Source organism: Trachemys scripta, chromosome 6 (genome assembly GCF_013100865.1).
Source record: "Trachemys scripta elegans isolate TJP31775 chromosome 6, CAS_Tse_1.0, whole genome shotgun sequence".
NCBI classification, from domain to species: Eukaryota; Metazoa; Chordata; order Testudines; family Emydidae; genus Trachemys; species Trachemys scripta.
This window is the reverse complement of record NC_048303.1, coordinates 10783704-10795817: the sequence shown is the minus strand read 5'-3', so window position 1 is coordinate 10795817 and position 12114 is coordinate 10783704. Positions and strand designations below refer to the sequence as shown.

Sequence of the window (12114 nt, the reverse complement as noted above, 5' to 3'; positions counted from 1 at the left end):
ATGTAGAATTTGACATGAGATGCAACATCACGTTCATTGTGAAAATTGGTCAAGTTTCCAAATTATAACCTCCTTAATCACAAAATAAACCAATCATGTTATGATGTTGCCACTTTTTAATACCCATTTAATAAGTTAACACACAATGTGGTAACCAGACAGGCATTGACTTGGACATGAAATGTCCACATTGAGAGCTGTTATGCTGAGTATCTTCAGAGATCCTCACAAGTCTAGCCATGTGATACATCTAGCTCACATTAATGACTACTTCTGAATAACCTCATGACTGAAGCCACTTAATTAATGGCCTTCATCCACCATGGGGTGAAGATCCTGTTCTAGTAAGGTTACAGTAAAGCACTTGGCCCACCGTCCAGTTGTGATAGAAGAGATTTCATTGCCCGTTAAAAACAACAACTATAAACAAGAGGCTGGAAATTAAGACCTGACTGTAGAATATCCAGTTTGCATATTCAGCCTTCACTCCATGAATCATTGGATTCTGCTCTTCGTGTGTTTTCCATGATCTGTTGTCCAAGTGAGACCATTGTCACTCACGTGGGTTGTTTTGCTGTCCTTGTGCCACCATTATCCGTTCCTCTCAGATGGAAATGGTCACATGACTGACAGAGTGGGAGTGAGTGGAGCACTGTTCCTATCACTGCCTCTGGTGCCTGCGTCTTCTGCAGGATCATGAGAAAGTGGAGCAGAATGACAGTCTACAGTTGTCGTGGAGGCTGGAGGTATCTGTAGGCAAAGGTGCTCACTCACTGCATCCTCCATAGGAATGAATAAACTTGTCCATGACCTGCAGCGTTTGGATGCTTCCACTCCTGCTGGCCAGGGATACCTCCAATTCCCTTGCTGCTCTGGATATCATTCAGAGGGGCCTGCTCCTCCAGGATACAGATACTTCTAGAAACTTGGCTAGGAGGAGCAGCCCTTCCTCAGTGAGCCAAGGCAAGCATGTGGTAGTGAGAGGTTAGAGACTACAATTCAGAAAGCCCAGGGGAAGCATCTGTCTCAGTCAATCTGTTGATAGCTGGTGGATATGTTGTTGTACCCATCACCCTTTTCTTCTGTGGCCTGATCACCTTCAATTGTTACTATAGCACATTGACAAAGTCCAGGGGAAATAATTTTCCTTCTGCTGTTACTTAGGACTGGTCCAAGGACATGTGCTGAGCTCAGCTGCTTCTGCTGTGATCCAGCGCAGCCAGAGCACAAAATACTTTCTCCCAACAGGAACAGATCATACTGGGGCAGAAAATGCTAAACCTTCTCCCACCGGTCTGGATGCACTGAGATATAGGATATAATTCCATTGTGGGGTGTTGGTTACACAGCTCTCATGATTTCTGATGCCAGAAGGACATCAACATGGATTTCCCATCCACGTAACTCACTGAAGTCTGTTTTGTTCTTCTCATTTATATGTGTAATAAGATTTTTGTGGCTAAGATTTTTTTAAATTTAAAAGCTTTTAACAATAAGCATTTATGTAGCACTGGAGGAACATCCACTAATTAAATCACAACAGTCCTACAAGGAGTATTAGCAAACTGAGGTACAGAGAAACTAAATGGATTAACAGTGAGTTTGCGGCAGAGCCAGGAATAGAATCCCGGAGTAATGTCTCCCAGTCCTGTGCTTTAAACTTTAAACTACTTTAAACTACCAAAATAGTTGCTGTGAAGAAAATGTAATGGCTCATAGTTATTCTCAGAGTCAGTGCATTAGAAATGCTCCTTTGAAGTACATTTCCAAGAGCTCTGTGTAAGCTCAAAAGCTTGTCTCTCACACCAACAGAAGTTGGTCCAATAAACGATATTACCTCACCCATCTTGTGCCTCTAATATCTGAGTGTTCTTTGCAGAGTGCTAGCTCATCATTCAGATGCCTTGAAATCTTTTATGACTTTCTGACATTAGAATAATTCAGATTTTTTCAAAGTGAATCACTGAACCATTCAGTGCAATGACTGAAGCCATCTGTATATTATAAGTACCTTACAGTTTGGATGCTATAAACATAAATAGTGCTAACAATAAAAAGGATAGATGAAAGGGTTGAATAAAATAAAAACCACCTTTCCCACCCAAACCTAGAACCGAACCTATTTTGAGGATCAAAGCTTAGGGGTTTTATTTTCCGTTTTCATTGTGGGGCTCAGTGCAAAGCCAGGAACGGAGGAGCTGACAGCCAGTAATATCCCTGGCAGAAATGAAATGGAAATCAAAGACAGCCCAATCTCATGTTAGGCCAGGTCCTCAGCTGGTGTAAATCATTATACCACCATTGAAATGATTTTATACCGGCTGGAGATATGGCTTGATATTTCTAGCTCAGCTTTGCAGACCCAAGAAATCTGAATATTTGTGATAAGCTTTGGATAAGTGTCCAAACCTGACCCGAATCTCTGAACTTCCTGTGGTTTTCACATCATTGTGCGTTTTGTAAATATTTGTGCAATATGGGATTACAGAACACATCATTTTAGTCTGATAGAGTGTGTGCAACTCAGAGTGGTACCAGAGTGAGGTATGTGTATGTTAGAAATATCTAGACAGATGTATATAAACTACCTAGGGATTATTGATGATTTTACATTGCAAACCAAGTACTTCTACAAGTACTTTGTTCAACAAGTACTTTGGCTGTTAGGTCGAATGAATGCTATTTTAAATGGCCTGATGTGTTTAGAATGTGTTGATCCATTAATGCCATAACCTAGTTGACATCATTCTAAACCTTGTTCATTATACATAGTTCTTTTGCCCCTCCGAATTTTTGCAAACCTTGCTGCTGAGCATGGGAGGCATCTTGAGCTTGACGTACAAGGAACAAATATATAGATTCAAGTGCTTTATGACGTTCCATTGTGACTTCCGTGGAACAACATTAAAATGGCACGTTGTGAAGAAAAGGAGAAAGAAGAATGTGTTTCAAATCAAAATCACTCATCTCTCATTATTCACAAGTCTTCATCTTGCGCTGCTTGAAGGGATGGTGTCTTTGCCACAGCCTGCTGTTCTCTTGGCTAACACAAGATTGGGCAATGGTAGCTGCCTTAAATCATTTCTCTTGGTAGTCTATCCCCATCTTACTTTTCACCAGCCTGTAGCAAGCTTTCCACACATGATTTAAACTCTTCCTTGCCTCTTCATCAGTAGCCCCCGGCAAAGAGTGAAGCTCTTCTCCGGAGAAGTCTTCCTTCATAAATTCCCTTGCAGCACTCCCTTCTCCACCAAGGAAGCAGTTAATATTTGCTCTTCTGCACCCAAAGCTCTGTTTCTTGTGGAAGACATTTTGATTCTCTCACCTTGGCTCAGGAGGTGTCCTTGGATTCACTCCATATTGGGTGATTGCACCAGCAACAGCAAAGGGTACAAAAACAACCACATATACACCAGCAATGGAAGAAGCAGCTTCCAAGATGACTGATGCTAGATTAGTACAAAAAGCAACTGGCATAAAGTTGGCCATCTCAGGGGCTTCTCTCGTCCTGAAGGGCATTCTGAATTTAGAGGATTGTGGGGTGGGCAGAAATTAAGTTCTGTTTTCTGGCGGTACCCCATTTAAGTTCCATGTATGCAGAGGCATCTTGACTTTTGTGATGACTTAATCCCCTAGTTGTTGGATACCTGTCCAAGGATGGGACCCCTGAATCATCAAGGACTACACGACACACAGGTACTAAGGATCAGTTGCAACAGGTAAAAAAACCCCAAACCCACAACTAATACAAAGACTTCCTTCCATAAAACATACGTTCTGAGACGCTCTTCATGTGTCCTCCGTACTCTCCACGCTTGGCTCCAATTCTTTACATCAATCTCTCATTCTCCAACACAGATAGCTGTGCTTCTATAACCCTACAGTCCCTCTCACTCATCACCGAGGGCGAACATTGCACCTGATAACCTACCACAGTGTTAAACTGATATTTCTTCATGCTGATATAATTACCGCTAAACCTCTCCAACACACATGGCCACATGTTTTACAGAGTGAAAGGGAAGAATACTGGGTAGATTACATACCCGACAACCAACAAAAGATTAGTGGGGAGCCTGGGGTGGGGGAATGGCATTACATGTGTCTCTTTTCTGCATGCTTCCGTGCACTTAATATTGTTGCAAAATCCTGGTGGCTATTTCATGTTCCCCTTACGAATTCTGGCCTACAGAATATTCCTGGTGCTCTTGCCAACTCTGAGTTTTGCTTCATGTTTGGTGTTCCTGCATACTACTGTTTCTTCCGCATAGTAGCACCTATGCTGATATTATTTCTGCGTGCAGGGATGGGAGGAAGGAGATTCTAACTCTTTTTTTTTTCCAGATGGAGGACATTAGAACCTGAGAAATTAAAAAAAATAAATAAATAGCAAAACTGGTGGGAAAGGGAGTTGGTGGTTCTGGATTTGGCTCCGGATCCCTTCACCTCTAGGTCACCATTCAAATCCAGGTGGTTGTGACTTTGAAGGTGTTACAGCTCGATGACTGTTTGGCCTGTGAGAAATGAGAAGATGGCCTCATTCTAATTGTTAGTTGACATTTGTTCACATTCCTAAACCACTGCCTCATGGGCTTCCTTGTAATGGCAGTCTCAGCAGCAAGGCTGAAGATTGGCTATGATGGAAACTGAGCTCCCCCCTCCCTTTGTGTCATGGGTAAGGATGGAGCACATTGACGGAGGACAGCGTGGGGAAACTTGCGCTGCTTCTGCCCTGCACTTGTTCAGTGGCTAAAGAGGACTTCAGCCTCCAGGGCTGTCAATCTGGCACTTCTCAACAGCACTGTCGTCCCTTTGAAAAGTGCTTTATGCAAACCAATTAATGTTGTTGTCGTCGTCCCCCCCCCCCGCCCTTTCTAGTTTTGGAAATCATTATCAAACTCCTTTCTCTACCAGGGTTTTAAATAATCTCGGTGAAATGTCCAAAGTTTCTCCCTTGTTCTTTGTTCAGCCCAATTGGTTCAAAACAGTATTTTTAGCTGCAGGGATGAAGCAGAGTAGAAAAATAAGTTGGGTAATTCAGAACATTAGTATAGCTCTTTTGTGAAATCAGCTCTGATTACCTGATGCTAGATGGTTGAAAAGGCCAGCTTAGACCTGTGTGGGACCAATGAATCTAGAATGATACTTTTAACAACATCTAACACTTTGAAATAATTTGTGCTACAATCTTCTGATCGGGGAAGTGCAAATCTCTGTGAATACCACACCTGTATTGAAATGATTATGATATTTTTTTTCCTTTTGGCTGTAATTTCTTCCTCCTTGGGGTTAAAGGAAACAGCTCTTCCTTTTAAGTTTAAGTTTGAGTCCACAGTTCTATTTGCAACAGATGTCTCTCCTTAATTAGCCTAATGATTTGCTGTTACATGAATGATGTGATGCAAATATATTCCTCCCTCCCTCCTGTGTTAGCACTCAAGGGTGAAGCATGCTACTTCCACAGCACATCCGGCTCTGGAATCAAGAGGCAAGGTCCAATAATATAATTCAGCTCTTGTCTGGTGAAGGAGAAGTGTTTCCTGGTTACCCATAGACAGCATAGGATGAAAAGCTAAAGGAATCGGCAGTCATAAGAAAAGATGTCAATAGCCTTATCTGATATTATTGTCAGAATAAAAGACAATAAGAATTTCCAGATAATGGGCAAGATTTTCAAAAGGCCCAGCCTCCCGGTTTGCAGGAGTGATTTGTATCTGCTGAATTTACACCTTCTATTTAAATGCAAATGTGAGTCACAATAGATGCACCTCTATTTCAAATGGAAGATGGACCTTTTGAAAATATTAGCTCTTCGAGAATTTAGACTAATGTGTGACTGCTGCAGGGTTAGATCACACTCATGAGAACTAGGTCTCGTCTTCTTCACAGATGAATAGCCACCTAAAAATGTCACTTTATCTACACAGTGTTACTTTTTGTTACATGTTATATTTGTCTGGACCTTAAAAACCCCGAATGTGGTAAATATTAGGAGATAACTTACTTTTATTTGCAAACCAGATGGCTTGACAAAAATGAGGATGATGGTCAGATTGTTCGAGAGTTAGTACCGGCTGGGGATTCACCGATCCTGAAAAGTGAGTTTGGTCTGGGATAAAGAAGGCTTTGGGTTGGGCTATTTATTTATTTTTAAATCAACAGGAAAACTACAATATTTATACCAATAACATCCAAGAAATGTGTGCTGAGCCATATGGGGGGAAATCTGTGATCTTTAAATCCTAGTTTATGAATGGGATTAATTCACCTACAAGAGGATGACCGCCACATTTTTGTGTAATGGAAAGAATTTTTAAGAAATTTTAAGAATGACTTGTTTTGTATGACTAGAGATTGGATCCTTAAACATTTGCCTTCTGTGCAGGGTGAATTCCATTGAATGACACTGAATTTCAGCCAATCAAAAATAAAATAAAATAAAAAAGACAAAGATGACAACCCTCCCTTATAGGGATTTTAAGGCACCAGGAGTGTAATTTCCTAAAACATTGCTAAATGAGAACAAGAACATAGCTCTTAGTAATTATTTGGCATGCAAAAATAAATAAATAAATAGATAAATAAATAAAGAGTGGCTAAAATCAAACTGTAGGCATACAAGTAGATAAAGATACTTCAGTTTCTAACAAAGTTTCCTTTTTCATGTTTTGGTAATAATCTAACCCTGTGGGTCTGTCATCAGACATTCTCAGTCCATTTATATATCTGTTAGGGTTTTCACCACTTGTACAGCTGGTGAACACATCTCAGAGGTTTATGCGCTCCTTCCAGTCTGCTCCTCTGGGCAAGCCTCTGATGAAAATGTTTCCAAGTCTCTCTGATTCATGCTTGTGCTCTGTTCTAATTTGCAGCAAGCTTCAATGATTCAGGATGAACTTTGGCAGTGCATCATGTGTCTGTGTTGTGTACATTAATCTCTCTTTAGATGTCAGCTATCACATCAGTGTGAAGACAGGAGATGTTCCTGGAGCCAGCTCAGATTCTAAAGTTTTTATCAAACTATATGGTGAAAAGGCAAACACCAGCAAGGAGCCTCTGTTAGTTTCTGATAATGACCTAGGCAATTACTTTGAACGTGGGCGAGTGGATGAGTTTATTTTAGAGACACTGGATATTGGAAAGGTAAGACTTAATCACAAGTGGGTCAGTATTTTATGCCAGTGATTTGTGTAATAATCAGCACAGTACTAAGGGAACTGCTGCACTGTAAGAGAATCTGACCTTTGGACAAAACGTTACAAACCACCTTTTCAAATAGGCTGCTACAATTGCAACTAGGGATTTTTCGTAGATACTGGTTTGCACATGTAAGGGAATGTTTCCACATGCAGTGTGGCTCTCTGCATGTCCAACTTGCATGTTTAAGGGCACATTGTATGTTCACAAGCCGATACATATAGAAAAGGTTTGCATGTACACAGTGAAAGAACAGAACGTACCGGGGAAGTAGATTTTTATTTTATTAAGTAAATGCCTTCCTTGTTCCCCTTGCCCCTTTTTGCTTTTTCTTTTCAAGATCAACCGACTTCTGATTGGACATGATAATGTAGGGCTCCGATCTGGTTGGTTCCTCGCTAGTGTCCAGATCACAGTTCCTGTCCATGGAAGGCAGTACATGTTCCCATGCAACCGATGGCTGGACAAAGACGAGGCTGATGGGAAGGTGGAGGTGGAGCTCTACCCAAGTGAGATTGTGTCCATTGAGAAATGTGAGGGAGCAAAGCGTTTGTTGTTATTATTATTATTATTTATTATCCGTATTACCGTAGGGTCTAAAAGGCCCAGAGATGAAGCAGGACCCCATTGTACAAACCCAGAAAAGACAGTCTCTGCCCCAGTGAGCTTACAATCTATGTATAAGACAAGAGAAAACAGATGGATACAGACATAGACAAGGAAACCATGATACAATATTGGTCAGCATGACAGGCAGTGGTAGCAGCACACTGTTTGTGAAAGTAAATGGTAAAGCCCTGTTGCGGTGCTCATTTACAATCAGATGAGAAAAAAATGAAAAAACACAAGGAAAAAACACTGTAGGGTTAATTCTTGCATGGACAGGGATCTTGCTGAGATGATGTAGTAAGTTGCCTCCGTCTCTGACTTCTGAGATTCTGGAAGAACCGGGGCTATGGCCAGGCTCAGTGCAGTCAGACACTGGGTTTCCCTGGCTGCAACATCAAAGCATCTCTTTGCTGACCTGCAGCTCCCATGCTGTTCCAGAGCGGCATCCTCACACAGCTCTTCCAGTTCATTACAGTCTTGACTTGCAACAGCATCTGAATTTCCAGTCCCTAGTCGCTCTTGAGAGAAGTTTTATGATAGATACGAATGAAGATCCATTCTGGTTTTGACTGACATCGGTACATTAATTTTCATTTCGAACCGAGATTAAAAGTTGACCTCGTGTCCCAAGGAGGAAAAATGTAGTGCATTTCCCCATGGCTCCACATAGCTCCCTCCCCACTACTATATTATGGAGAGGCTCTAACCTCTCCATCGTTAATGTTGCAACGAGGTTCCATTTTTAAGGCCCTATTTTAGTAGCCCTCTAACTTTGAGTTGGGAGATTCACTTGACCTGACAAGCCAGTGGTCTGATGGAGAATATTTTTATCATCTGCTACTGGACTGGGTCAGACTACTTTTCTTGAGTGAAAGGAAATTCAGGATCTGGTAAATGACTCCTCTTGCATTCTCAACCAAAGTATTCCCCTTCAGGGAAATGTATATAGGTCCGTTGTCCAAATGGGGTAACAGCAACAGCGTTTCTGAACGACTGGCCAAGAGTCCATATGGGAAGTCTGTGGGTGGTAGACGTTTGGGGTATGTCTATGTTGCAGCTGGGAACAAGCCTCCCAACCTGGATAGACAGACTTGCACTAGCTCCATTTGAACTATTGGGCTAAAAATAGCAATGTGGATGTTGAGGAGTGGGAGCCTGAGTCCAAGGTCGCCTGACCCCATAGGTCTGAGCTCGGGCAGCTGATCCAAGCCACTGCGCAGGATGCAACATCCACACTGATACTTTTAGCCTGCTAGCTCAAACAAAGCTAGAGTGAATTTTTCTACCTGGGGAGGCATGCACCCAGCTGCAGTGTAGACATGCCCATATTGTATCCACTAGATCATTCAGACTGATCTCTGAGTTTGGCTACTTGTAAAATTAGAACATTAGACAAATGATAATGTTTAGCTAGCGTTTGGAGTAGATTTTTAAAGCTATATTATTAGATACATTTTTCAGGTGGCTTTACCAAAGCAGAATGTGTCAGAGACATTTCTGGGAGATACCCTAGCCTATTGAGATAGATAGGCATTGGCTATTGCCTATTGAGATAGGCATTAGCTGTGGAGCCATGAATTTTTTTATACATGATAAAAATATTCTATGTGTATTATAAATAATTAATTTTCATCTCAAAGCAATTCTATGCATTTCATCATTAGCAAACTCACCCCGGAATTAAACTAAGGAACTTTGTGTATTAACTCCTCCATTACATTTATTTTTTCTTTTGGAATAGTGGTAAATTATGAGGTGTCTATAGTTACGGGGGACGTGCGGGCAGCAGGCACCAATGCAAATGTCTTCATGCAGCTTTATGGCGAGACTGGCAAAAGTGAGTTGATCACCTTGAAAAGCAGGTCAAACAACTTTGAGAGGGGAGCAACCGATATTTTTAAGGTACGATGAAGGCAGCAGCCTTTACTGTTTATCTGAAGGGAAAGAAATGAGAACCAAAATAATGTATTTTTAACAAAATGGCAATGCACATTCACTTTTCAACATTCCTGCTCGATTGGCTTTTGCACATCATGAAAAATAGACTAGTCTCCCTTTCAGGTTTCCATGCACTAGTATTTAGGATGCAGGCACTGTAGAAGAAAAGAAATATTCATTTTAGCTTTGCAAAACATTTGTAAACCTATATCTTGGCCTTGATCTAGTGGCATTATCCCTTATGTTTTAATTAAGCTTTTGTATTTAATCGAAAAAGCATGCATGACATATTGTCATGCTTACTTTAGAATGTACCGTTAGTTACACATGGCACTTGTGATAGAGATACACATTATTGGCTCAACCCTGCCAATCCTTGCTACTGGAATTACTACTCTTTGTTCCGTAGGAAAGAGTACTCAGATTGTGCTAATAGTGCTAGGGGTGATGCAGAGCCATGTCACCCCATGAAGCCTGCTGCTTTTAAGGGGTGCATCATATGCTTTTCTGTACTTTATCTGTTGAAGGTGCTAACAGTACCCTCCTACCATAGTATCTGAGCACCTTATGATGTCTCTGCTGTATTCTTCCCTGACCCCTCCCCACCAGGGTTTGGAAGGGCAGTGCTATTATCCCTATTTGCAGATGGAGAACTGAGGCCCAGAGAGACTAAGTGACTTGCTAAGGCCACATGGTAAGTCCAGTGGAGAAGAGAATTGAACCTGGACCATCTGAGTACTAGGCAAGTGCCCTAACCACTGGGTCTCCGTCAACCTGGGCCTGGCAACCAAAGAGTTAGTGCAGGAACTGCTGGCCAATGCTGATTGGCTGCCTCATAACACCTGGGAGAATAAAAGAGCTGAGGGGCGGGGCAGCTGCCAGAGGAGCAAGGTGGTTAGAGAAAGAAGGTCCTACCAGCAACCTGGTGAGAAGCCTCCCCTGAGTGACAACGACCCAAAGAAGGGCAGATCAGAGGCACAGGCTGCAGAAGCCTACAGACCAAAGAGAGGAAGGAAGGAGCTCAACAGGGGAATTGTTGAGAACTGATTCTGCCTGCCTGGGGTCAGGGCCCTGAGCTGGAATCCAGTGGAGTGGGTGGCCCGGGTTCCCCTACCTACCTCTGAACAGAGATTTAAGAACCAAAGGGGGTTCCAGGCCTCTTGAGGACAAGGACCAGATAACCTTTGCCAAACATAAGGGGAAGGGGGCAGGTACGCTCCAGTGGGACAAAATTAATGTCCTTGCCTCTAGAATAGGTCAATAGAGATTCAGACAAGAAGGGCGGACTGACCACCTCGTTGGTCTGAGCAGACTCTGTGCAGTGCCCTGTCTGGCCAAAGAGGGTGCTGACACAGTGGGGCACTGTGCACAGGAGGTCAGAGCAACTCAGTCACAGCCCCTGTGCTATTCTGAGCACAAGGCAGCAATTCAGTGCAGTCTTGAAACAGGCCATGCAATGGAGGGCTAACACTTTTTAAAGGAAGTAAATAAGAACACTTAGGAAGTCCTGGATAATTAATGACTTATTTACGCCTCTCATAAGAGGGAGGCAGCATGGTCCACTGGATAGTGCAAGGAGATCAGTTAGGAATAGGCTGATGTGTGTGGTGTCTCTTTAAGTCTATTGAAGGAAGCCGGGCAAAAGGGAGGGATAGGTGGGGAAGGGTCTAGGCACAAGTCCTATCGTGAAGCGGAGTGAGGGATAAAATGTTTGCTTTGTTCTAATAAAGTTCCCTGTTAAGTGTTGAGAAACTGACTTGTTCAGTGATTCTTTACCATTGTCACATTATGCCTAGTACTTTTCCTCAGTAGATCTCAGAGCACTTTATAAAGGTTGGTGTCATTATCCCCATGTTACAGATGGGGAGATGTAGGCACAGAGAGGTTAAAGTGATTTCCTAAGGTCACCCAGTGGCAGAGCTGGAAATAGAACCCAGGTGTCCTGGGTCTGAGGCCAGTGCTCTATCCACGAGGTCACACTGCCCGGTAAGATAGAGATATGCATTCCTTTCCACACTGCCTTTCTTTGTGCGTTTGCACGGCTCCGTTAACCTCTCTTGGCCTCCATTTCTTCATCTGCAAAACAGGGACAACTTCTTTGAGTGTTTGGAGGTCCTTGAATGACCAGCACTTTATAAATACACCTCTACCCCGATATAACGCTGTCCTCGGGAGCCAAAAAATCTTACCGTGTTATAGGTGAAACCGCGAACTTGCTTTGATCTGCCGGAGTGCGCAGCCCCCTCTCCTCCCCCCCGGAGCACTGCTTTACCACGTTATATCTGAATTTGTGTTATATCGGGTCGCGTTATATCAGGGTAGAGTTGTACTTATCGTTTGTTATAGAGACAAGGGCGATGAGGTAATATC

At 42.6% G+C, this 12114-nt stretch overlaps 1 protein-coding gene across 1 annotated transcript in view; it reads left to right on the top strand.

The window, feature by feature from the left end:
* LOC117879086 (lipoxygenase homology domain-containing protein 1-like) overlaps nt 1-9717 on the top strand; it is a 151618-nt gene extending 141901 nt beyond the window's left edge. Inside the window, exons 17-20 of the mRNA XM_034774038.1 lie at nt 6022-6098; nt 6947-7143; nt 7538-7730; nt 9548-9717. Coding sequence (XP_034629929.1) covers nt 6022-6098; nt 6947-7143; nt 7538-7730; nt 9548-9717 — 637 coding nt within the window. The remainder of the gene's footprint in view (nt 1-6021; nt 6099-6946; nt 7144-7537; nt 7731-9547) is intronic.
* The last annotated feature ends 2397 nt before the right edge of the window (nt 9718-12114 follow it).